This window comes from Eleginops maclovinus, chromosome 2 (assembly GCF_036324505.1).
Source record: "Eleginops maclovinus isolate JMC-PN-2008 ecotype Puerto Natales chromosome 2, JC_Emac_rtc_rv5, whole genome shotgun sequence".
Taxonomy (NCBI): Eukaryota; Metazoa; Chordata; class Actinopteri; order Perciformes; family Eleginopidae; genus Eleginops; species Eleginops maclovinus.
This window is the reverse complement of record NC_086350.1, coordinates 27096268-27123264: the sequence shown is the minus strand read 5'-3', so window position 1 is coordinate 27123264 and position 26997 is coordinate 27096268. Positions and strand designations below refer to the sequence as shown.

The window sequence follows — 26997 nt, the reverse complement described above, 5'->3', positions numbered from 1 at the left end:
CTCTCTGATCACTTCACAGATATTCCAACACAAGCGGACAGATATGGAGCAACAGACATAGCCTCAGCCAGTCTCCAAAGACATTAGTGGATCCAACAAAAGAGATAAAAAGGGACAAGAGTGCAAGATAAAGACAAGATATCAGATCATTCTTTGGGGAAAGGTTTGGACTAGGGTTGCACTACACCATTTTTTTAACAAGCCCTAATGACACACACACACACACACACACACACACACACACACACACACACACACACACACACACACACACACACACACACACACACACACACACACACACACACACACACACACACACACACACACACACACACACACACACACACACACACACACACACACACACACACACACACACACACACACACACACACACACACACACACACACACACACACACACACACACACACACACACACACACACACACACACACAAATTGTTGAATGCCCTGTTCAAGAAGAATCTGACTCAAACTAAAGACTGGCCCTCCAAACAACCCAGTAAAAGCTTGTATTTTCCACTTTATGAAAGCAGACTGGCTCTACATTTGTTTACCATCGTCATCATCATCATCATCATCATCATCACAGGATAATATGAAGCCAAAAACAGAAGACCCACAATGGAACAAACATAAAAAGACAGGGTTATAACCAAACTGCATTGTCCACAATGTGTGCCACAACCCACTGAGCCTTTGTCAAACCCTCTGCGAGTCACAGATTTCACAAAAAACTCCCTTGTATTCTTTTTCCGGGTCTGTTCCAAACTCAGACAGGACGACCCAATTTTAGACCTGGCAAAGAAGAGGCATTCTGTAGGGGGGCAACAGAGCCAGGAGAGCCCCTGCTGTGCCGGGCCTAACGGAGCACTGATGAGACCTGACAAGGCTGCTACCCAGGCAGAGAGACCTTGAATCGTGTTTGAGTTCTTGCACTGAACGGTCATTCCCTACCCAGCATCAGCATGGGGTCCATGGAGAAAGGGCTCTTATTTTGAAGTTCAATGATGTGTTTAAATCCTTAAACTGTTGTATTGTATCGCTTTAAATATCATATTTTCAATTTGCGAATGAAGTCCCTCAAAGAGTGTATTTGTATCTGCTGCAGTGACAAAGAGTTTGCTGTTGTTGCAGCTGATGGTTTACTCACATGGCGGCTGTTTTTGGTGTGGAGTCCACCTCATGAAGACACCTGTAGTCCTCAGCGCAGGCACAGATCAGCCGTAATGTCCTAACTGTAAAACAAAAATTGCACAAAATAACATTTATTATATTCACAATATGCAGATCCAGAAATTAAACCCCAAGTTTCTGAGATAACTATCAGGTGTTGCTCATCAGTAAACCAGTGAAAACCAGTTCCAATGACATCTACATTTAGAGGAAAAGCTGAGCACGACCGAAAACTGGAAATCAGGTCCTGGTAAAGATACCATTTCACTTATTTGTAGTTTCCTTCCACCGAGGCTCTAGTTCAGACCACATTTGTTTGGAGGAAAGTTAAGGTAAATCTAACTACACATTCACAGTAATAAGACTATAATTCATGTCCCTAGATGAGTCCTCAGCTGACTTTTTAAATATTAAATAATAAGTCCCCCAAAACAAAATGGGTGAGGCCACTTTTATACACTACACTCAAAACCTGGAGCGTAGTGTAGATGCAGATTAGCTTTTTATTTTAATATATGCACTCCTCTTAAATGGTCTTTTAGTCTTTATTATTTACCTATTTTTATATTGGTCTTAAAGGATTTTCATTATTATTTATGTAACAGTTTTAATAGCAACATTGCTTTTAAGTTGGTCTTTTAACATGTTTAGCGTTTATGATTATATTACCATACATTTAGTAGAATGTGTCTCTTAACCTGTTCAAATGTTATACGTTGTTGCTATGCTACATGTATCTGAATTGGTCTTAAACATCTGTTCTTGATGTTGTTTTTAACTTGTGATGTGATTCTGTAAAGCACTTTGAGCTGCATGTGCTGTATGAAAAGTGCTATATAAATAAAGCTTTATTATTATTATTATAAATTCACTGCTGAAAAGATTAAACACAAGGCATTTTAGCATGATATGACAAAAACAGGCTTCTTAAAGGAATCACCAAGTTAATCTATGAGTTTATCACTGCATAGAGTACAATTTGCTGCTATACTGTACTGGCATAAAAAAATTAAAGAAAAACCAGTACAGATGATCTGGCCGACATGTCGACTAATGGCAAACCTACTTTATATCATATATCATTTAAAAGGTTTTGCTAAATTGACGCTGTGGCATTGTAAAACAATGAGCCAACTAACTACGGTAGGGAGTAGCAGCAGGTTTAATGGTGATTCATTTTCTTTTTTTTAAAGCTTGTTAAGGCAGGATGATTTCAGCCATCACTGCCTTCTCTCTGATCGCTTGGATAAAATCAATGACATGCTGATAGTAACACAAGTCTTGGCTTCAGATGACTCAATTATTAATGGGAAATTCAGATGATAAATACAGATCCTGATTTACTTTGCAGCCCCTCTCACATACCCTGAGAGAATACACACACACTCCACGTGGTGTCGGGCCTCTTTTGGGCTGGATTGAACCATGAGGGGAGCAGCTAACTGTCCTGAAAGTCAGACTGTGACTCACCGATGCATTCCAACTTCCTCTGTGGACAGCAGTCTTTGAGCAGGAGCTTCAGTTCCTGCACAGCAGACTCATAGGGGTAGGAACCTTGCTGTGCGTCAGAGTCGTCGGGGAACAGTTTGGAGGGGACACCAACATCTCCAGGTGAAACGTCCTGGTACAGCTTCATACTTGTCTCAAAGGCCTGCTCCCTTTCTCTGTAGACCCTCCTGAGAAGGAAAGAAAAGAGCTAACTGAAAACACAGGCGGGGAAGCATTTCCACCATGTCTGTAAGTGAGGAACCCTGCCAGGCTTTTTGGAAAATGAACGGTTTGAGTGATGGCATTACACAATCTGTAGTTTGTCACAGTTCAATGTTGTGCATTCCACATTAGCAAGATAAGGAATCATGAATCATGTTCATTTATTCACACAAGAGCTGGTGGTGCAGTAGTCTATTTCTAATGGCTTGAGCATTTCAATTTGACAGGGGGGGCGGGAAGCCTGCTGAGATTTTCATCCTTGCAGTGCCATCATCAAATCCTATTGGTTGGACTGGTCAAGAGACTGGGAGTGAGGGATTGTGGGAACCTCCCACTTGTTAAGTCAATGTTTTTTTCAATTGGAAGCTGCACAGACGTTGCAGGGGGGGCATTTAACCAGGGGGAAACTGAGGTCAAATAGTTGTATTTATTTTTCACAGAGTAACTAAATACCTTATTCATTACTAAATTGCAACGCAAAATACTGAACCCTTACACCTGTGCTTTTCCTATCATGTCTACACACTGAAACCAGGAAGTCCTCTTTCAGTAAAGTAACGCAGAACACGGCATGACACATTTCAAAATGGTATTGAAATATGTTTCATGGTGATGTGAGAAGAGCTACATGTACATTTAGTAGACGTCAGAAATGGTTGTACAATTAACAACTGATCATTTTAAAAACTATTGGAATGTAATGAGGATCAATCCAGCAATAAAGCTCAAGGAAAAGCTGAAATACTTAGAGCAGCACTGCCGCATGCTGGCCATGACCAACACTGTATATCTAGGAAACAATGACGGCAAACTTTAAAATTTGAACCACAATCAAACCTCAAATGCAAAAAAGCAAATGAATGCATCAACATTCCTTGGGCATTTCCTCTGCTGTATGCTGCTGTCCTGCACATGCAAGCTAATTAAATTCAGATTATGAATACCTATTTATTACAATTTACAAAGCAAGTTGTTACTAGCTTGTAGCTGGCAGAAGTTGTTATTTCTTCAAAGAGGTATCAACTGCAGTCATCGCTGCAGAAATATGCAAGTCTTCCTTTTGAAAAACTTCGGGTTAACCCAAACCCAAGGTAAATAAAGATTTCATACAGAGTGGTTTTCCGAGGTAAATGTGGCAAACTACCGAATCAGATTAGCAGTTTTGATGTTTCTAATGGGCACCTATTCATTCTCCAATAAAGCAGCACCAACTGAAGCACTGCATATTTCATTTGAAAAAGCAGTCAGAAACATTTATTGCTAATAAAACACCTAAATGTTTCAAACTCAATGCGCTGCCTTTTGTTCTCTTCCTGAGGCGCCTACGGCAATAACAGTAACTCTGTTTTGGATCACACTTCCCAGAGATATGAACAGTGTCAGGAATTCCTGCTACCAACACCCAGTTTGTAATACTTTAAATCCAAGTGCCATTAATGGGCCATAACAAGTACCATGCACACCTGATCTGGCAATCAATTGCATCAATATTTAAACAAAGGTCATCTTAATAGATGATTATGTTTAAGTTAACAAGGACTTTAGTATATATAATTATTAAGGCAGTATTTAGGCTATAACACCTGAAGAGAGCCACCAGCGCGCTCCAAAGTGGCGTGAAGAAGGCTTCCTCTATGCTGGCGAGGCACAGGTCCTTAGAGTTAGCTGTGTTTAGGCACTCAAAGGAGAGCAAACACAGGGATAGAAGTTGATCTGAAACACAAAGAAAAAAACACCCAAAAATTATTGTCCAAACAGTTTGACACAAATTGTTGCCAAAAATCAACATAAGACACTTTCTATGCATGCAAGAAGAAACCCTACTGTATTGCAATACTACAATGTAGAGTGTTTGTTTACAGCTTAGTCAAAACTCTCCACCAGTGGAAAATCGGCTCAAAGATTGTAAGTGTACCTTTTGAGAGATTCTATGAATCAGCCTACCATAACAACATTTTACAACATCATCTCTGACCCCGACCATGTCCTGAACAGCACATATGAAGTGTTGCCATCAAATCAGATATACAAGGTCCCCCCGATTTAATAACATCAGACGTTGGAGGGTCTTGAGCATGTTTCATTTCAGTGATCGTGATGTTAAATGTCCGATACGATGACATGGTCTATGTCTGTGCTCACCGATTGCAATATGAATGTCTTTGACCACAGCCTTCAGATGTTCTGTCAGCGCTCTCATCTCCAGCTCCTGGATGCTGCCCTCGTCCTGCTCCGGCTGCATTGAGGGGTCACAGGTCACCTCCGAGTCCTCTGTGCTGCTGTGGAGCGGGGCCCAGTCCAGCTGGGTCATGAACTGCTCAAGATCTTCAAATGAGTTCTCCCGATCCACCATCGCCTGCGAGTGAAGCTCCTCCCCTTCCTCATCATCATAGTTGGTGGAGTGGTTGTGAGAGAGTAAGGGGGAGAGGGACGAGGCTGTGCAGAAGCTCTGGCCGCCAATACTGCTGCCTCTGGTCATCTTCTTCTCTGTGTGATCAATAGTATTTCAGAAAATGAATTAATGCTAATGTAGCGACCCCCAGTGATGGTGATGTAAGCTCTAGCTGCAGCATGGTTTCTTTGTTGCTACATGGTGCATTTACAGTAGCATGATGTGTTATCTTTTCAGCTATACTTAAAGAAAGGCGGGACATGACTTTTGATGTGGGAGGAGTTTATCACGGATTAAATACTGGGACCAAAGTTTGAGGAGTAAGAGGAGACTGGGTTCACAGAGGAATCAGGGAAGGGGGTGTAAAGTTAAATCTATGTCAAATGTAAATCTTATTGATATATACTATCACGTTTCAATTGTTACCATGATTGTATGAATGTTTGGAAATTATTTCAAAAAAATATTCGTTCCTTGTTGCTCCGACACAATACAGAGATTTCGCCAAGCAGTTTTTTAAATGTTTATGTGAAATCGAAAGTCTCTCTTTTTTTCTATTGGGCAAAGCTCTCAGAGGACACTCTTGCTTAAGAGGAGCAGTGACATGGTTAATCGAGGGCTTTGTCTTTGGTCCTTATTTTGGAGAGAGTTTAACAGCCCAGGAGTTGTTGCATTGAACACTTGAGCAGCTGTTCCTTGCCAGAGCCAGAAGGAGGAGCTACAGAGGTGGAAATCAGTATTCAGAAAGGCATCAGAGAACTGTTCCAAAGCAAGGAAGCAAAGACCATGATCCAATAAAGAAAATGTAGAAAAGAGTTTTTTGTTTGTTTTGAGATGTCAGTTACTACATTTGTGTACTAGTGAACTAGTTTTAGCAAATCAATCAATATATAGTTGATAATGTAAAGCATATATCCTAATTGCAACACATAAAATCAAAACTAAACTACCTCTGTTGTGCCATATATGTGTACAAATCACTTTACAATTATTATTACTGGCTGCTCTCTGTTTTTGTTGAATAAATAAATAAATAACTTGGAAGGATAAAGCAATTTATCCTTCCACTTTCACTACTTAATACTTAATACATGCTCCACTTGTTTTTTTTAAATACTGTTACTGAGCCTCGATGTGTATTTTTGTAAATTGCCATTTAAATTAGAATGTTTAATATTTTATGCTCTTTACTGTAACAATGTAAATTCCCCCTCTGTGAGATGAATAAAGGTATTCTGATCTACTGGCTGGCTTTTACTGACACCATTTTATTCAGGTATCAAATCAGCTGTCCGTAAACATAACAGACATAGCTGAGGAACCTCACAAACCGCTAGTACTGGCCCTACCTGGGTGAGTTGGGTGAGTGCTGCGAGGAGGCGTCAGCAGGCACGGAGGACTCTGGAGGAGACCTTTGCTGACGATGGGGTAGAGTCTGTTGTAAACCCGGTACTGGTGTTTCCTTAGCAGCTTCACCACAGGGTGGTCAGCCCGGCTGAGGACACAGTACAAATGTTATTCCATCATCATCTGGCCTGGAAATATTAAATGTCCTTTTACCAAGCATGAAGACATCATCCCAGAGCCACTCACAATCCTTCTATTTATATATTACATTTTAGAGATCATGAGCATTTTATTATTACTTATTGTTAAGCTTGACTGTATTAGGTCGAGGAAGACAGTAAAAAACGTACTCATACGTATCTCTTATATCATTACTTGATTTGAGCAAGTAGCCTTTAATAACTCTTGTGTCAAACTAAGTGGAGCCATGCCTAAAGATAACAAAGGGGAAACAAACACCTCTGAACGTCAAGTATTGACAGGCCTGACGCAATACAACTAAGACAAAGTTAACCTTTTGAACACATCGAAAACTCTGTTGGTGTGATGGCACAACAAAAGCCATTATTGAGGCCAGTTTATGAATATTAACTAAATGTTAGAATATGATGACTTTACAAGCATGTGCAGTATATCCTGTTTGACGGTCACATGGGGAGTAACTGGTTAAAATGCAGGTTAAGCCACTTGAACACCAGATGAAGTACCAAAACTGTAATTGCACGGTTGAGGGACATGTGACCCAAGGTTATCATTCATTAAATAACTACACCGTAGTTGTGTATATTATATGACATTAAACCTTTTGAATGTGGATCAATGGACCATAGTAATGAGGATATTCTGCAATGTTGGTATGAAAAAGGACTTTCAGGGACAAAAACACTGCCAATAATTAGCAATAAAATACACATCCTGTATTTCTATGCACTAAACCACAGGATATAATCAAATTAAACTTAAAATGCACATTTTGCATTGGGATACCTGAGCAGGTAGGAGACTAGACCGGACACTAATGTGACATCATCAGGACTCTTCTTCATGTTGGCTTTCCACAGTTTAGGCCAATCCTGTAGAACACACACAAATCTATAAATGACTTGATGACAACCATATCTATAATCTCATCAACAATGCCCACTAGTGGATTCATGTTAGCTTAATCCAGCTATATAAAATTGATCGATTAGTTCTTAATTGATTCCTCCTTGTTTTAAGTTGTGCAACAACACAATATTTGAAGCATGTAAGCATAAACTTATTCTATTTTTAAGCATTTTGTGTAATCATACACTCAATACTTCCCAAGGCATCACCCTGTGAGGGCATCTTCCATTAGTTGTGATACATTGTGGCGATTACTTGCAAACGTACATGGTCTTGCTCATATTCCAGCACATTGGTATAGAGAATGCGCTGCTCTTGCTCCTCTGCCCCAGATGCTGAAAATCTCCTGTAATGACAAACACACAGAAAATATTAAATGACATTCACACTTGCACGCACAATTTCCTGTGGTAGTTGTTTAGTTTTTGCATTAGTCCGAAACCTGCAATTTATCTCAAATTAACCAAATAACTTTGATTACATTACATTGTTAGAAATGATTCACAAAGTAGTACAGTGTGTATTGTATGTTGACTGAATTAAACACAAAAATATAAGGGTGCGACATGCGGATTCATCTCACACATCTGTTTTTTGCAAGATCGCCAGGTACAGTATAATATAAAAAGGTCTAACATTTTTGAGTGTGTTTTTTTTGTCCATCGAGTGATCATGTTCCGAGAATTTACTGGGTGCATAAACCTTCAACACACATACAGTCTATTTATTTAATGTACACTATTTGTAGATACATTACCACTAACCAAACATCAGCTAAAACTGAATAAAGTGTGTGTGTGTTTGAGAATATTGGAGTACCTGTTGGCCTCTTCCTGCAGTCTTAGTCTTCTCTCCTCCATCTTCCGCTGGAGCTAATGTCACAACAAGCATTAAGGGTACCTCCAAACATCATAGTCCTTACATGGATCAGCTATACATGATTAGGTCTTTGAGTTTAAAGCAGAGGTATATTTATATACATCACAAGGATACAGCATCCTCCCTGGCTTTGGCTATGATGAGGTTCTCCATCATCTGCCTCTGGAGAGACAGCGTCTGCATTGGACAAGAGGAAATGACTTAAAATGCTATGTTAAGCTGCATCAATATGTTTTTAATTTGAAAATTAAAACAAGATGTCAGGCAGTAAACCCCAACAAACTGAAAACAAATGAAGGGAGTGTAATGTGAAGCCACTTCCAATGTCTATTTTTATCTACCCAATATATTCGAAAAGTGAGGGGAACAGCAACAGGGATAGGGACAACACAGGTAAACAGCCTAAAGTGTACTGTCAACCATTACATCAAGATGGCAATACATCAAGTACAAGCTATGACCAGAGTTTGCATCACCAGAAAGGTTCCCAAACACCAACAATATACTGTGAATTCTTCATACAGTTACTGTGAACCAACAGCAGCAGCTCAGTGCTGTTCCTCCTGACCGTGGAGTCACAAAACTTCAATAGACTTCAACCACTTTTACTCAAGTACCGTACTTAAGTAGACATTTGAGGTAATTTCATTTTCATTTCATACTAATTTATACTTCCACTCTACTACATTTTGGAAGCAAACATTATACTTCATTTATTTTACAGATGTATACTAGTTACTTTCAAATTCAGATGTTGACACACAATACTTATGAACAACTGTTAAAATATGATTATCTGGTATATATTAACCATTCCAACATTATATGTGAGTAACTAAAATCAAGAGGGGTTTACAGAAAATTGATTGGAATTCTATTCCCACCACTGCCGCTACATGAAAAAACAGCTCTTAATTAATATTAAGGGCTGGCTACTAATATATGTTTTTAGGCTCGCGCACAACACCGACACTAACACCGCCGTTAGCTAGTTAGCTGATGTGACTTTACCTTTACAAACGCCTTTAGTTTCCTCCAGTAAGCACGCAGCTCCACTTGGCGCATTTTCGATATCTGAACAAGTTATCCTTAATTTAAAAAAAACTTCCAATAGAACACAACTAATGAAGCGTAGTGACGTTAAAAATTAATCTCTCGCTTACCATCTTTTTTTTTTATGAATGGAGAGATAGGAATAAGAGAAGAGGGAGTTCAGCTCGACAGCTTAGAAAGTGGTGTCTAGCCTTAAATACCCCATGCGGTACAAAGCTCTCCACACAGCACACTCCCCTTCACCTAATCAACACGACGCGTCATAGTGTAATGTAGATACCACACCGGAAGTACCAATCCAAAAATAAAAGCACACACGATGTCGCTTAAAATGTTGACAACACTATTTGATAGGGGACAAACAAAACCCATTCATGAGGACATTTTAATAAACAATAATGGTGATGGATTTGTTACAAATATACTGTTTTTTAAAAACAACTATATTTACTTTCGGGAAAATTTGGCACCGCCACTATTACAAATATTAAAAAGAAGGCAATCAAAAACACGTGTTCTTTGTATTCTTTTCTTTATTTCTGTATTTTATTATCCTGTGTATATATTTTCTTGAATAAAGGAAAAAACTATTTGAAACCCACATGGAATCATTTTTTTTCAAGTGAAGAGAGAAAAGGAGTAATAAGAAAACGTTATTGAGATAAGGAGTATGTTTCCTGATTAAGCTGTGTCAAACCATGGATGCTGAACTATTTTAAGACTTTAAGACTTTAATTTGCAAAGGTGAGCTAATGTAAGTTGTTCTTTTAAGTGTATCAATATGAATAATAATGTAAACTCACTACAGTTAAAAGATCATTGGAGTCACGTGGGTACGCCAAGCGAGATGATGGCGCAGTAGACGAGCTCCGCTCACCCACCGATATTTACGATATTTTACTACATGAAAACCCACAACTTTTTACAAAATAATAACCCTTGGTGTTCACGACTTATATTTAAGTAAGCCAGAGTGTTTTTTTTTCTTCGGATCCCAATGGCGACCACATCGAAGTACTTCAAAGACTCGGCCCGCATGGCTACCAGAAAAAATCCTCCCCCGCCGACTGAAGGAAGCATAACTTTGAACTCGCCGCCGCCAGTGCAGCTAGGAAAGCAACCTGCCGAAAAAACTGCAAACATGGAGAATATGTTTGCCGAAATCTACAAGATGAGCACCACGTTGCAGGGAGTGGCAGCAGACATACTAACCATTAAAGAAACAACAAATGAGCTATAAAAAAAAACACGGCGAACAACATTCAAGAAAGGCTGGGGGAGGCGGAGGGGCGGGTCTCCCACCTGGAGGACACGACTGACCGGCTTGTGAGCGACGGAGAACACGCTGAAAAAAGGACAAAGTGTTGTGGGATCGCATCCAAATGCTTGAAAACCACAGCAAGAGAAACAACGTGAGGTTATTGGGGCTGAAAGAAACCTACGGAACGAACGGCACAATGGAGGAATGCATGAAGAAAATGCTGAGCGACGGGCTCGGAGTTCATGTAGAAGGTGAATTTGAAATAGAAAGGGCACACCGAGCATTAGCTCCCATCCCCAATGAGGACCAGCCGCCCAGACGGGTGCTGATCAGATTTTTACGGCAGTCAGCGAGGGATAAAGTTTTGAAAGCTGTCAGAGTAAAACGAGGGCTTGAATGGGAAGGACGGAGAATCTCCGTGTTTCCAGACATGTCGAGGGAACTGGCCGAGAAGAGGAAGACCTTTACGGCCGCGAAGAAAACACTACAGCAGCTCAATGTGAGATACACGCTGGCCCATCCGGCAACTCTGCGATTCACCTGGAAGGGGAAGACCCGGAGCTTTACAAGCGCCAAGGACGCGGACAAATTCATTAAAACAAGCTGCAATGCAGATGGGTAAGCACGAATACTCTGTCTAAAAATAGAAGCAGTGCACAATAAAAGTTGACATGGACAATGAGAAATAGACTGATTTAAAAGTGGACAATGTGTAACAAACATCGGCGGCGGTTTGGGTTTGATTCTGTACCGCCTCAGCTAATAGCCAGAGAGAGATGGCTAGAGGTGTAATATCCCACGGACCAAAACGTCCGTTACTTTTCTTTCTTGTTTTGTTTTTCTTTTGCTTTAGTATGGCTGGAGAAAAGCCAGGGGCCCCAGGTAACGTTTTGTGGGGCTTTTTTAAGTTTAGTTTTTTGTATTTTTTCTTTTCTTGTTATAAAAGTGTTACAGTTTACAATGCTGTTCACATGGTTTGCGTAGAGTTTTTTCTGGTGATGACAGACAAAACTGGCAGAGAGAAAAGTGAGATGTTGAGATTACATGAGACACTAATAGGGGACATAGCCAATATTATTTCAATCGGAATTTCACAAGATTTTATTTTTTCTTACATTAAATATGAGTAGGAATTATGTCACATGCATAAGCTGGAACATCAATGGATGTGGAAATCCTGCAAAAAGAGGGAAGGTATTGACTTATCTAAAGCATAATAAGGCTGACATCGCTTTTTTACAAGAAACACACTTTGTAAAAGAAGAGGCAGTCAAACTGAAACGGGGCTGGGTTGGGTATATTTTCCTCAGTTCTTTCTCTAGTAAACGGAACGGGGTAATCATATTGGTGAACAAAAACCTGAGCTTTATTCTACTCAAGGAGGTTAAAGATGATGAGGGCAGAAGGATATGCGTACAGGCGCTGATAAATGGGACTAAGATGACACTTTGCAACATTTATGCACCGAACAAGGGAGACCCAAACTTTTTCCATGAAGTAAATAAGACACTGGGTGAAACAGAGGGCCAGATAATATTAGCAGGGGATTTTAATCAAGTTTCAGATCCCTTTCTGGATAGGAGCAAAGTTAGTAGTCCAATAATGTCTAAGGATAGAGCTGCAATACATATGATCAGTGAGGATATGGGATTGGTGGACATATGGCGACTGATAAATCACAGTGACAGGGAATATACCTTTTATTCACACTAACACCAATCCTATTCCAGGATCGAAGTGTTTTTGATATCGAGCACTATAATAAAACAAGTCGCTAATTGTAAAATTAATGCAATGGCTCTCAGATCATGCAGCGGTTGAGCTTAGCATTGACATAAATACTGACACTGAGAAAAAAGGTAGATGGAGAATGAATACATCATTATTACAGGATGAGTCCTTCAACTTGTCGTTGAAGGACGATCTTATATCCTTTTTGAAATTAATGCTGGCAGTGCAACCTCAAAAGCGATGGAATGGGAAGCATCAAAAGCATACATTAGGGGGGAAATGATAGCATATTCGTCTAAAAAGAAAAAAGAGGATATGAAGAGAATAGAGGAGTTAGAATCTAAAATTAGAAGTCAGGAAATAGAACTATCAAAAAACTTCTCAGATAAATCATATCGAGATATATGTAAGCTTAAATTTCAACTTCAAGAAATTTATAATAAAAAAGTGCAATACGCTTTATTTAGGCTGGGGACAAATTTCTATGAAGGGGGAGAGAAGACAGGTAAGCTGCTTGCCAGACAACTAAAACAACAAACTTCCTACAGTGTAATTCCAGCAATTAAGAAAGGAGATAAAATGGTTTCTTCGACAAAAGAAATAAATGAGGTCTTTCAACAGTTCTACAAAGAACTATATACATCAGACATCAATCCCAAACAAGAAGAATTGACAGATTTTTTCTCTAGTATTAATATGCCTGGATTGTCACCTGAACGGGTGGAATTATTGGACCATTTAATAACAGAGAATGAAATCAGGAATGCAGTTTCATGTATGAAATCGGGGAAGTCACCGGGCCTCGACGGATTCCCGGTGGAATATTACAAGCAGTATATCGATATCCTAGCACCAAAATTACAAGAGATATACAATGAAGCTTTTGAAATAGGAATCCTTCCGCCGACATTTAACGAGGCTTTAATATCAGTGATACCTAAAAAAGATAGAGATGCCACAAACCCTGCTAACTATCGACCTCTAAGTTTGATAAATCTGGACTGTAAGATCCTAACTAAGATCCTGGCTACACGTCTGGAGAAGGCTTTACCGAACATTATACATTCGGACCAAGTCGGATTTATGAAAAAAAGGTCCTCGACCGACAACATGAGAAGATTACTACACCTAATCTGGCCGAATAGGACAGTAAAGGACCCAGTCGTTGCCCTCTCGCTTGATGCTGAGAAGGCATTCGACCGAGTTCAATGGGGATTTCTATTTGCAGCCTTGTCACATTTTGGATTTGGACCAACCTTTATTAAATGGATTAAAACTTTATACAAAACCCTAAGGCAGCGGTGATAACAAACGGTGTAATCTCACCTCCTTTTAACCTCACCAGAGCTACTCGACCGGGTTGTGCTCTATCACCACTACTGTTTAATATCGTACTGGAACCGTTAGCTATTGCCATCAGAGCCAATACAGCTATTAGGGGGGTGGAAGGAGGAGGGAAAGAGCATAAACTATTATTATACGCAGACGATATTCTGATGCTGATAAAAGACCCTTTAAATTCAATACCACACCTAATGAACACGATACAATCTTACTCCAAATTATCAGGATATAAAATTAACTGGACAAAGTCTGAGGCGATGCCTATATCTGGATTATGCAACTCAAATTTACTGACAAATTCCGGCTTTAAATGGATACCAAAAGGGATGAAATACTTGGGAATCAAACTAAGCAGCGAAGTGGAGGAAGTACCTTCATTAAATTTAGAACCATTGCTGCAAAAAATTAAAGCTAATTTGGATAAATGGGGGAAACTAAGGCTTACATTATGGGGGAAGGTCAATGTGATAAAAATGGTGGTTACACCGCAAATTAATTATGTGCTTATGATGTCACCCATAACTGTATCTCCTCAGATCTTTAAACAGTATGATACAATAATTAAAGAATTCTTATGGGACAGGAAAAGACCCAGAATTAAATTTAGTCAAATGTGCTCTCCTAGAGACAGAGGGGGCCTGGGGTTGCCAGACCCGAGGTTATACTATGTCTCCTTTTGAAATGGCCAAATTAGCCTATCACTGGAAAAAAGAGAACCAGCCAGAGTGGGTTACTATAGAAAATAAGCTGTCATCCCCTTTCACTCCTATTGATAGATTCTCACAGTCCTCACATAATGTAGTGAACCCTATTATGTCTCACTCCAAAGAGATCTGGATCAAAATACATAAAATGCATAAGTTATTACATGGTAAACAAACATATTCTTCTCTGTGGCATAACCCCATAATCAGTATAGGGAAGGCATCAGTATATTGGAAGGAATGGCACCTTAATGGGCTGTGTCATATTGCTGATCTATACGAGGAAGGGGTGTTCATGTCATTCTCTGATATGAAAAGAAAATACAATCTCCAAGGAAAAGGACATTTTTGGAAATATCTACAGATCAGAGACTGTATAACATCCAGGATTCAGTACAAGGATGGGAACCACATTACGGACTACTTCACGTTACCTACAGAGTGCCACCGAGCCTCTATATTCTATAGAACAACCAACCAATTGCTCAGTGATGACTGTCGGAACCTGAAAATAATATGGGAGAGAGACCTGGGATGTTTGATGGATGAAGAGGAGTGGCTGAGAATCATATCTAACAATGGGAAATACAGTAGGGAAGCTTAAGGGAAATTTACACAATACAAAATAACACACAGGTATTACTGGACTCCACAAAGGCTCAACAGAGCAGGTATAATAAATAATAACTTGTGTTGGAAATGTCAAAAACGCATAGGTACTCTGCTACACTGTATCTGGGATTGCCCTGTCATTCTGCCTTTCTGGAAAACAGTAGTGGACAACCTGAGCAACTGGCTGGGAAGTGACATACCATTATCTCCCAGATTATGCCTATTAGGGGATAGAAGCCAAATACACAACGTAACAAGCGGAGAATTCTCTGTAATCATGGTAGGGACTACAACGGCTGCTAGGACAATACTTAAACTGTGGAAAACACCCAAACCCCCTGAGCTGAAAGAGTGGATAAACATTATGAGAAAGACAGCTTCATATGAACGTATGCTCAACAGGTTGAACAATACAAACAAGACCAAGGCGCCAGCCTGGGACTTGTTCTGGGCTTACATCACATTGCCTGATGAGCCTACAGTATGAATACCTCCCTCTGATTGTATCCTGTATCCAGCACCATAATCTATTGTATCAATATGTCCTCTTTATGGACAGTATCGTTCATACTGTACTTTTATTTTATTTTGGTTTTGCTATGACACTGATACTACATGTAATGCATATAAGAAATGTCTCACAATGTCAAATGTTGTACTGTCAAACACCAAAGAAAGAAATAAAAACTTGAATTACAAAAAAAAAAAAAAGATTCCAATCGAATCAACATTTTATCTTCACACATGTACACAACACCGCACACACTGTGAAATGTAGACACTGCATTTAATCCATCATAGTTTTGGAGCAGTGTGCAGCTGTGCACAGAGCCAAGGGAGCAGTGAAAGGGCCCCTGGCCATGCTCATGGGTACATCAGCAGTTCCCAGGCGGTGAACTGGCACCTCGAAAGGACCAGTCCACATTCAATAGGTGACACATCAGGTGACATATCACAGTGACATGATGTTTCCTGCCTTCACAGGTTGAGGACAATAACCTGAACACTTTATTAGATCACTGACTGACCTCTGATAGATTGTGAGACACTAAAGCTAAATTCCAAACCACACCCTACCCACTCCCACTCTGTGATGGAGTGAACTCCGTCTGTAGTCTCACTCACAGCTGAATGAGGCTCCCTTCTTCCCGGTGGAGGGTGTAAATACAGCAGTAAGCTCTGGGATGAACTCCCCTCTCTCTGGCATAAACAGGAAATACCGTAACTTTTCCTAACAACGGTTTCAAATCAGCATCTCTTAAAAAAATTAAATAATAACTCAAATGAAAGTCCAAACATCTTTACTGGCGTTTCTTTATTTGCAAACCTCTTTTATTTTTAAATATGATGTTTATAAGCTGCTTGGTTTTTCACAACAGTAAATATACACAACTTTAAAATCAAATTCACATGTTGACTGTTTTCTACACTACACACAGGTACTGTATGTATTCCTGAGTAAAGAAATAAAGAGGTAACATCTGTATGATATTTGATGCGTATCTTGTTTTATGCAGTTAGTCTAAATGTTTGCAGGATCTGTTTGTACACAGCATGTTTCCTGATGGACACACACAGCGGTGAGTCCGGTCAGGTAGAGCAGCAGGTGAAGTCAGGTGCAGACTCGCTGTTTGAGGGCTTGATAACCCACTCGCCCTCCACACTCGTTGGTTTGGAACAGGCACTTAATGTGGCGGATCCTCAGCACGAACGCGCAAGCAGAGGGGTAATGTGTAGGGGTAGGGTGTAGGGGGCAGTTTGGAATCGAGCCTAAGTGTCATGCAGCATACACTGGGAATGTCATCCAAATCTGGGTAAGAGAAAGTCAGATTTATTTTGGATAGACTTAAAGAAACCTTTGAAATGGGACAGACTTTGTCAGCCCTTTATAATGTATTATGTTCAGTCTCAAAATGTAGTGTCTAAGGCAGACCTGGGCATTTCCCGGCCCACGGGGCGTCCCTGACCGGCCCGCGTGAGGTCAATCAGAACATGAATGAAAAAATATTTATACCGTTCATGCTATAAAAGTGTGTTGCTCGTGGGGTTTTTTATTTACGTTTGCCGCATGTGCGTATTATACGTCCATGACGTGTGTGGGTGAACAGAGATAAGTGATGCTGGCCAGCTAGCCCTCAAAATGTCAGCTCATGCCAAAAAAAAAAACAAGACATGGATTGCTAAATATTTTTTTACAGAAGTCAAAGGTAAAGCTGTGTGTTTAGTTTGTGGTACACAGGGCGCTGTGTTAAAGGATTACAATTTGAATCGCCACTACGTGACCAAACACGAGGATTGATACAAGAACTTGTCTGATGAAGAGCGCGCCAGGGAGTCGGATGCTTTGCTAGCTAAACTGCAAAACCAACAAGAACTTTCTACAAAACTTTGCACACCAAGAGATGCGGCTATCAGGCCACGTTAAGTCATATCCCACAAAATTGGCAGAAAAAGTAAGCCCTTTTCTGACGGAGAGTTTATTAAGGAGTGTTTGGGGGACTCTTCAGCACTAATATGCCTGGAGAAAAAGGGTGCATTTGGGGACGTGCCCCTCTCTCGGCGCACTGTAACGAGGAGGGTTGAGGACATACCGGGAAATCTGGAGCTTCAGCTGAAGAAAAGAGCGGTCAACTTTGACTATTTTTCTCTGGCTTTGGATGACAGCTGCGATGTATGTGACACTGCCCAGCTACTCGTCTTCTTACGTGGGATAACTGCACACTTCAAAATCACGGAGGAGCTGGCAGCCAGGCAGTCAATGAAAGGAACAACTGGGAGTGATTTGTTCACGGAGGTAAATGCATGTTTGGACAAAATGGGACTCAAATGGGAAAAGCTGGCTGGTGTGACAACGGATGGTTGTCCAAATCTGAGAGGGAAAAATGTTGGACTTCTGGAGAGAATGCAGAATAAAGTGACAGAAATGAACCCCGAGCAGAAATTGACATTTTTGCATTGTATTACATTAGGAGTTGTTGATTTTGTAACTAAAATTGTTAGCTTCATCAGGGCAAGAGCATTGAATCACAGACAGTTTGTTGCACTTTTGGAGGAAAATGAGACTGAACATCGTGACATAAGCTACCACACAGCTGTCAGGTGGCTCAGCCTGGGCAAAGTGCTGAAAAATGTCTGGGACCTGAGAGAGGAGATTAAGGAGTTCTGTGTGAAGAAAGAAAATGACGTCCCGCAGCTTTCACACGCACACTGGCTGGTAGACTTTGGTTTTGCTGTTGATGTGACATCACTAATGAATGAACTAAATGTCAAACTGCAATAATAGGGCCTTTTGTGCATGACATGTACAGCTTTCATGAGAAAGTTGCAGCTTCTCTCAAGCCAAATGAAGCACAGTATTCTCACCCACTTGCCAACACTGAAGGAAGCCGCACCATCAGCTGATCACCTCCACAGGTACTCATCCATGTTAGAAGCACTGCATGGTGAGTTTTCATGGCGATTTCAAGACTTCAACACAGTTGAGACTGACATGCACATGGTTTCTTCTCCCTTCACCTGCAGTGTGGATAATGCACCCAGCGACGTTCAGATGCAACTCATTGACCTGCAGTCTGACACACTTCTGGCAGAGCACTTTAAGTCAGTCTCACTGCTGGATATTTACTCTTCTCTCAAAGAGGAGAACTTTCCACACCTGAGGAGGCATGCTCAGAAGATTCTAGTCCTCTACTACCTATACATGTGAACAGACATTCTCAGTGATGAAATTCAACAAATCCAGATACAGATCCTCTATCACTGATGATCACCTCTCAGCTGCCCTTCGCATATCCACCTCAGACATTCAGCCAGATTTCAATGCACTTGTTCAAGCCCAAGCCAGACTGGATTTCTCTCACTGAACAACATGAACAGAAAAAAATTAAAAGCATGTATTGCTTTTTGTATAAAGTTGATCAATTGCATATCTTTAACATACTGCAATACACCTTTTCAGTGTTTGTGAAGATTAGCTAAATATAAAATGAAACACTGATGTAATGATTGTTTTTGTTTTTACTGTTTATTACTTCTATAGGAGTATTTTCCTATTTGACCTAAACCACAATTTCATATATTTATATAAATATTTACAGAATATCGTTATTCTTCTGATAACCAGTAGCAGCTAATCAAAATATATAATTTACTGCCTTTTAAAATGGGAGAAAATGAATATTGAGCAGAAGTAAGTTCAAGTTATCTTGGTTCGGCCCTCCAACACAGTTCAGGTTTCTCATGTGGCCCCTTGTATAAATTGCCCACCCCTGGTCTAAGGGATGAAGGTCCTAACCTGGGACATAGTTAGTGTTTTTCCTTATGCATGATTCTGAGGAGCATACTGATCCACAAGGATGATGAAAACACATCAAGGAATCTTACGTATTTAGTTTACAAAAGGAATCACGTGTGTTGTGTCTCGATTAGGCAATGACTGCATCCATTAAGAAAAGGGCACTCGGTGCACTAAAAAGTGTGTTATCATATCATTGACTCGTTGTGTGCACATTTAACCTAAACGAATACTGTATGCTCTCTGAACTTCACATGTTAAAACAGGCAGTACAAGCTGGGACCTGAGAAGATATACTATGTCTGAATGGATTCTGCGATGTCAGAAACAGATTATGTATTACACACATTACAACAGGTCAACCTGGTTCAAAGTCTAAAACATCTGCAGGTCCTTAGCAGTTCACAGTAAAGAACTAATGCATGTTGAATGATGAGTTTACAAAATACTGTATATACAACTCCAGAAAAAATGAAGAGTCCACTTCAGCATTATCAGTTTCTCTGGTTTTACTACTGATAGGTTTGTGTTTGAGTTAAATTATTATTATTTTATTGTATTTTATAAACTGCTGACAACATTTCTCTGTGTTGGAATTCATCAGACACTGGAATGGCTGCCATACTGTACCTGTAGAGATTGAGACATAAGAAACATTTGGAGCGGTCTCTAATTTTTTTCCGGAGCTGTACACAATAAGTATGTTTAAATAAAGGACCCTTAGTATTGTTGAGGTCCAGTTTAAACATGTTGGCCCCTCCCTGCGGGGACACGTAGGTGCCCTATGATCACAAGAAACCCAATCATTATCAGAAATAAACTGAATGCGATGAGATAAGAACTTAATAAGGTTACCTTTCAGCCTTTGGTGGTTTCTCTCTATTCTTTGTCTTTCTTTGTCACCTTGAATTTTATGTATATTAAATGAAGAAGTAAATGGATCAATTATCACACATTTTTTATAAACTTTTAAAAACTATTTTTCATTACTTTTTGGATACTTGGATTCAGTGGCAGAAAAACCCTGCTTAGTTTTGCAAGTTTTGTGCATGGCACAGTGCAGTTTTCAGAAAAAAGGTATTTATGTTTCCAAAACAGGAGGTCATGTGTGAGGCTGCAATGGTCTGTGTTTACAAAAGTGCTTTTCTGGTCATTAAGACTCCTGACAGTGCTTCCAATATACATTCACCCATTCATGCACACTCACAGGGGCAGAGGCTGCCATACAAGGTGCACACACAGCGTTGAGACAGTTTCGGGATAAGTATTTTGCCCAATAGAAATCAAACCACCAACGGACTGATTGGTACACGACCACCCAACCACAGAGCCACATTTATAATTGACTCTATAACTTACCAAAGACGTCTTCTGGTAGGCCTGCCCAGGGCGGAGCCTTGCCAGACGAGCTTCGTAATTGGCTTTCAACTTCTGGTTCAAACGTGATGCTTCTTCAATGGGTGTCAGCTCCCTGGCAGACACACACACAAAATACAATCAAGCAAAAATGTTACTTGCTGGGTGTGTCAAAGGACAATAAAGAATTATTTCTGCCATTTCCTACAAAAAAAAAAGGCTCATGGAACCACCAACAAAATCCACATACGGCACAGCAGGAATTTGTCGGTTCAATGTTATATATTTTCTCACTTTTAAATTACCTTGATATCCTAAGACCAATAGAGACATACGGAAAAAATGAAGAGACCACTTCAGCATTATCAGTTCCTCTGGTTTTATTATTTATAGGTTTGTCTTTGAGTTAAATGATTTATTTATTTTTGTATTGTATTCTATGAACTCCTCTCAACATTTCTCTGTGTTGGAATTCAACAGACACTGGAATGGCTGCCATACATGTAGAGATTGAGTTTTAAGAACAATGAGTGGTCTCTTCATTTTTTCTCTGGAGCTGTACATTAGGGAAAAAGATGTGTGAGGAGAAAAAGGGGGAGGATTGGACCAACTTAACTGCCTGTTAAGCAGAACCCTCCCAAAGTAGTTAATCATTCTAATCAGCTTGAATACAGTAGCTGATTGCCAGCACTGAATTGAATCAGATCTCAGAGCCTTTAGCTATCAAGCTCCTCTCCTGTTGAATCGCACACCCTCTCCACATTTAAGAATATAATTAAGACTTTCCTTTTTGATAGAGCTTGTAGTTAGGGCTAGCTTTCCTTGAACCATGCCCACAGTTTTGGGGATGGTAGGGTGTCAGTATTTAAGGTCTGGATGTGGCTACGCCAGTTGCTGTGGTCCTGCCTGGTGCCCACTTTATTTATTTTCACATTATAATTTGTCATTGGGAATGTTTATAAATTAATACCGATTTTTAATCTGTACAAACAACTTGCACGTCGGTCCCCTGGGTGAGGGATCCCTCCTGTTGCTCTACCCGAGGTTTCTTCCATTTCCTTCCCCATTATTGTGCATGTTTCCTTGTGTGCTGCAAGGGTCTATGGACAGAGGGTGTTGTATTCTGTACCAACTGTAAAGCCCCTGAGACAAATGTGCTATATAAACAAACATTTGAATGATTAATTGGAAACCACGTGATGAACTTATTATTATTATTAGACCAATCATGGAGGAGTGAAGTTCTCTGTCTTTCTCTCTGTCCCGTCCTCAGATGATGGATGATACATGTAGAGATAAAGATTTAAGAAACTTTTGAAGTGGTCTCATTTTTTCCAGAGCTGTAGAACGAGGATGGCAGTGAGAGAGAGCGACCATGGAAAACGTATTAAGGACTCAAATGTTTGTAATCCCAACCACAGGTCTAAAATGAGGTTAAGTGAACTTAAAAGTCATTGTGAGTGTAAGAATGTGTTTGATGTTTCAACCTGGTGGCTCAACTCAGAACATTGTGATCTAAATGGGAACTAGAGCTAACTGGTTCTTGTATCCCTGCTGTCTTGTCATCAGAGCCTATCTGTCATTGGATGGAACAATATTTGCCTTTGTGATAAAAACCAGCCCTACTTTTTGCTTATGTCCTGTGACTGCACTGTTTGTAGTCTCTGGAAGACTTCAGGAGGCAGAAAAGAGGAGAGCTCCCCGGTTCCATCTGACAACATCCTGCAGTGACCGGTATTTGTCGGGCTGGTTGATTTACGCCCTTTGTCAACAGGAGTATCAGATGAAGGGGCTGTGACTGCAGGGGGGAAACAGAGAGACAAAAAAGGTGATTGGCTTAGAAACAAATCAAGTGTAGACACATTGGCTTATTTGGATTTGTGACCTCTGAGGCAGTCTCTAAGTTAGCAGTGATTGAACTGTATGATAATAAAAGAAAGGTCCTGATTGGAGGATGCACTCACCAGGGTTTGCATCGGTGTCTGTGAGGACAGTTGTATGGTTTTGCTCTGATTGGCCAGCTGAAGAGGAAAAGGGAGCCGAGACGGAGGCAGAGAGGTCGGGGGGGTCAGCTCTCTTCCCTATGAAAGACTTGACTCGCTCCAGACATTGTTCAGCCAACCTCAACATGCGCCCTACCTCCACTGCTACCACATCCCCATCATCTGAGGACGAGACAGAAAGAAAGACAGAGAACGTCACACCTCCATGATTGGTCTAATAATAATAATAATAATAATAAGTTCATCACGTGGTTTCCAATTAATCATTCAAATGTTTGTTTATATAGCACATTTGTCTCAGGGGCTTTACAGTTGGTACAGAATACAACACCCTCTGTCCATAGACCCTTGCAGCACACAAGGAAACATGCACAATAATGGGGAAGGAAATGGAAGAAACCTCGGGTAGAGCAACAGGAGGGATCCCTCTCCCAGGGGACCGACGTGCAAGTTGTTTGTGCAGATTAAAAATCGGTATTAATTTATAAACATTCCCAATGACAAATTATAATGTGAAAATAAATAAAGTGGGCACCAGGCAGGACCACAGCAACTGGCGTAGCCACATCCAGACCTTAAATACTGACACCCTACCATCCCCAAAACTGTGGGCATGGTTCAAGGAAAGCTAGCCCTAACTACAAGCTCTATCAAAAAGGAAAGTCTTAATTATATTCTTAAATGTGGAGAGGGTGTGCGATTCAACAGGAGAGGAGCTTGATAGCTAAAGGCTCTGAGATCTGATTCAATTCAGTGCTGGCAATCAGCTACTGTATTCAAGCTGATTAGAATGATTAACTACTTTGGGAGGGTTCAGCTTAACAGGCAGTTAAGTTGGTCCAATCCTCCCCCTTTTTCTCCTCACACATCTTTTTCCCTAATGTACAGCTCCAGAGAAAAAATGAAGAGACCACTCATTGTTCTTAAAACTCAATCTCTACATGTATGGCAGCCATTCCAGTGTCTGTTGAATTCCAACACAGAGAATGTTGAGAGGAGTTCATAGAATACAATACAAAAATAAATAAATCATTTAACTCAAAGACAAACCTATAAATAATAAAACCAGAGGAACTGATAATGCTGAAGTGGTCTCTTCATTTTGCTAGATTATAAGGCAAATTCAGTGTGATGGAAACTTCTGGAGCAATGGAGACGAACTTCAGAGAGACGCGGGGAGAGCTGGAACTTTGATGGCAAACACTGAAGGTTTATTCTGAAGTTAACGGCCGGAGAATTGACAAGACATTTTCTGCAGCCACGAGTTGACACAGCGGTTGCCCGACCAATTCTGAAGATCTCTACTACAACACGAGGTTTTAATTAGTTCAGAATGGATAATCAACATTCCTCATTAGCGAGACTAGACAAATATGGACCCTGAATCTAACTAAAGCTGTCTCACATTGGAAAAGAATGTAGGTCAGTGAACCTACGTTCCAGATAAGAAGGGCTTCTAGACGTCCCTGAACAGTAAACTATATCATGGCAGCTTGTGCTCGGTCATAGACTGGCATCAACAAAGCGCCCAAGCTGCCCCTCCTTAAGGGAGATTACAGAAACCCCAAGGCCGAAGAACTCTGCCGTGGGAACGCAGACAGAGGAAGGAGAAAATGATGAACTGTGTCAAAGGTTAAACACATTCCCTAACATTCAGCACTGTGATAAATCATACTTTTTAAGTGTGAAGTTCAGTTTTGGTTGAAACAATTAAAGCATTCTTGATATACCTCTCTGTATAGAACCACACATTACATCCTGCAAAATCTAACTACTTGAGTTCAATCGACTACACTCAGTTTCATCAAGATAAGGTGAGTTCATGTATATTCAGGTGCACACATGATAATTCATCAAAAACAACCACATTTACGGTGATTTTTTGACTATGTTCAAATAAATCATACCATTGTGTGCCTGTTTGAAATGTATTATGTTGTTGCAGTGCATATTGGTTGCAACTATAGGCCGTTAGAGTACTGAGAATTGTCGATGCATGTTTAATGCTACTTCTACAGTGAGCAACATCTTTCTAATTGAATGAAATATCAATGTGTCGATCCAGGTCACATCAGCATCAAAAAAATCTATTGGATACTAAAGGCTAGTGCTGGGCGGTATACCGGTTCGCACCGAATACCGGTTTATATTTTCGTTATGATATGAATTTGTAATAAACCGCCATACCGGTGCATTTGATTACACAACGTTCGGAACGCTGTGCCGATCGACACTGTTTCAGTCAGGACCCTTTTCACTGTTGCGCATCTAATCACGCATGGTGCGACTGCGAGGGGAGGTAAACAGTGACTGGAGTGGTGTAACGTGGAGTGGAGTAACGTAACTGTGAATGGATAGGATAACCATGGAAAGTTCGGAAATCGACGCTGCAGAACATGCTGACACAGAAGAACTTGTGCCAAAAAAAGGAGCCGTGTCTGTTGTTTGGAAGTTTTTTGGTTTTAAAAAATCCGACGTCGACCAAACATCCATTTTATGCAAGTGTTGTCGGGCTAAAGTTGTCGCCGGAGGCGGCAACACGAGCAATTTGCTCCACCACCTAAGCCGCAAGCATGTCGTGGAATATCAAGAATGCATGAAGCTAAGGTCAGCACCCTCCACATCAGCAGGTAACACGGGGAAAGCTAAATAAGTCGAGCCAAATGACACTTCGAGACGCGTTTGCTAGAGGGACTGCCTACGATAAAAAGAGCAAACGGTGGGTCGAGATCACAAATTCGATCAATATCCACATAGCCAAAGACATGGTTCCGCTGAGTACTGTCGAAAAGGAAGGCTTCACGAAGATGATCCACACGCTGGATCCTAGGTATGAAATACCGAGCAGAAAATATTTTAGCCAAGTAGCTATCCCCAACTTAACAAATTTCCCTCGGATTGCCAAGCTTGCTCGGCAGTATTTATGCATCCCTGCCACCAGTGCTCCATCTGAGAGAGTGTTTAGCACTGGTGGCAATATTGTCACTTGCCACAGGGCTGCACTCAAACCAGATGCTGTGGACCGTCTGGTTTTCCTGGCTCAAAATTTGTAAATGCTGAAATGTGTGATTATTGTTTGCATTATACAGGATAATCCTGTGAGCTAAGTTGTACTATATATTTATTTTATATGTTCAATACTGGTTTTGAAGCAATACTTTTGAAGGAAGTTATAACTTATGCAAGTTGCATCATTTTATTTGACTATTTTATTTGTTTGACGTCCTCAAAGCAATTCAAGTCAATTCTTTTCTAATTTACTTGAATACAGTACCTGGGAACCAATGCAAGTTGCACACCTTTTTGTATTTATTATGCCAGTTACCTTTGCACGCTGTTCAGTTCACTTTGTTTTACTATTTATTTGAATGTGAATATACCTCAAACATAATACAGAAGTATAATTATTTTAAGTTGCACAATTGTTTTGTATTGATTTTTTATAAAGATGTTTGAAATTTGCACAGTAAAAGTTCTCTATTTTGACTGCAATTGTCTTTGCATTCCAATTCCCTACTTCAATAGAATCATGAGTAGCTCTTCTTTGTAAACAGCATCATTTTCTGGGGCCATGCGAACCTTTACTAGTGTGGAGTTATTCTACAGTATTCATGACAGAACATAAGAAACATCCTAAGTCTATCTACTGCAGTAATTCGTTCTCAACCAGTAGAAAATACCGCCATATACCGTGAAACCGTTAAAATTTTGAAAAATACCGTGATATACATTTTTGGCCATACCGCCCAGCACTACTAAAGGCCGATATATGGTTCAACGTCGACGCAACGCAAGGTACCTTAGGGCCCTTTCATAGTCTACGCAAGCTACGCGGACGCGAACGCATCGAGCTATGCAGGGAGGGTTTGACGCATACTTTCGTAGCAAAATGTGTAGTCCAGATTTTTGTAAGGCGACGCAAGTGCAACTGCCATTTCACACGTTTCCGATAGGGGCGCTGATGAGAATTACTGTACTGTACTGTACTGCACTTTACTAA

The 26997-nt window shown here is 40.4% G+C and overlaps 1 protein-coding gene across 3 annotated transcripts in view; it reads right to left on the bottom strand.

Moving 5' to 3' along the window:
- Positions 1-26997, bottom strand: part of vps9d1 (VPS9 domain containing 1) — a 46418-nt gene that overhangs the window by 12133 nt on the left and 7288 nt on the right. For 2 of the 3 annotated variants that reach the window (XM_063907762.1, XM_063907772.1), the window contains 12 exons: positions 22959-23159; positions 22621-22792; positions 20998-21109; positions 8754-8816; positions 8580-8632; positions 8028-8106; positions 7638-7723; positions 6653-6798; positions 5054-5398; positions 4495-4624; positions 2672-2877; positions 1179-1263 (listed from right to left, as the gene is read on the bottom strand). In XM_063907762.1, coding sequence (XP_063763832.1) covers positions 1179-1263; positions 2672-2877; positions 4495-4624; positions 5054-5398; positions 6653-6798; positions 7638-7723; positions 8028-8106; positions 8580-8632; positions 8754-8816; positions 20998-21109; positions 22621-22792; positions 22959-23159 — 1678 coding nt within the window. Of the gene's footprint in view, positions 1-1178; positions 1264-2671; positions 2878-4494; positions 4625-5053; positions 5399-6652; positions 6799-7637; positions 7724-8027; positions 8107-8579; positions 8633-8753; positions 8817-9650; positions 9939-20997; positions 21110-22620; positions 22793-22958; positions 23160-26997 lie in introns of those variants that run through there. The other variant, XM_063907780.1, reaches the window with a different exon arrangement.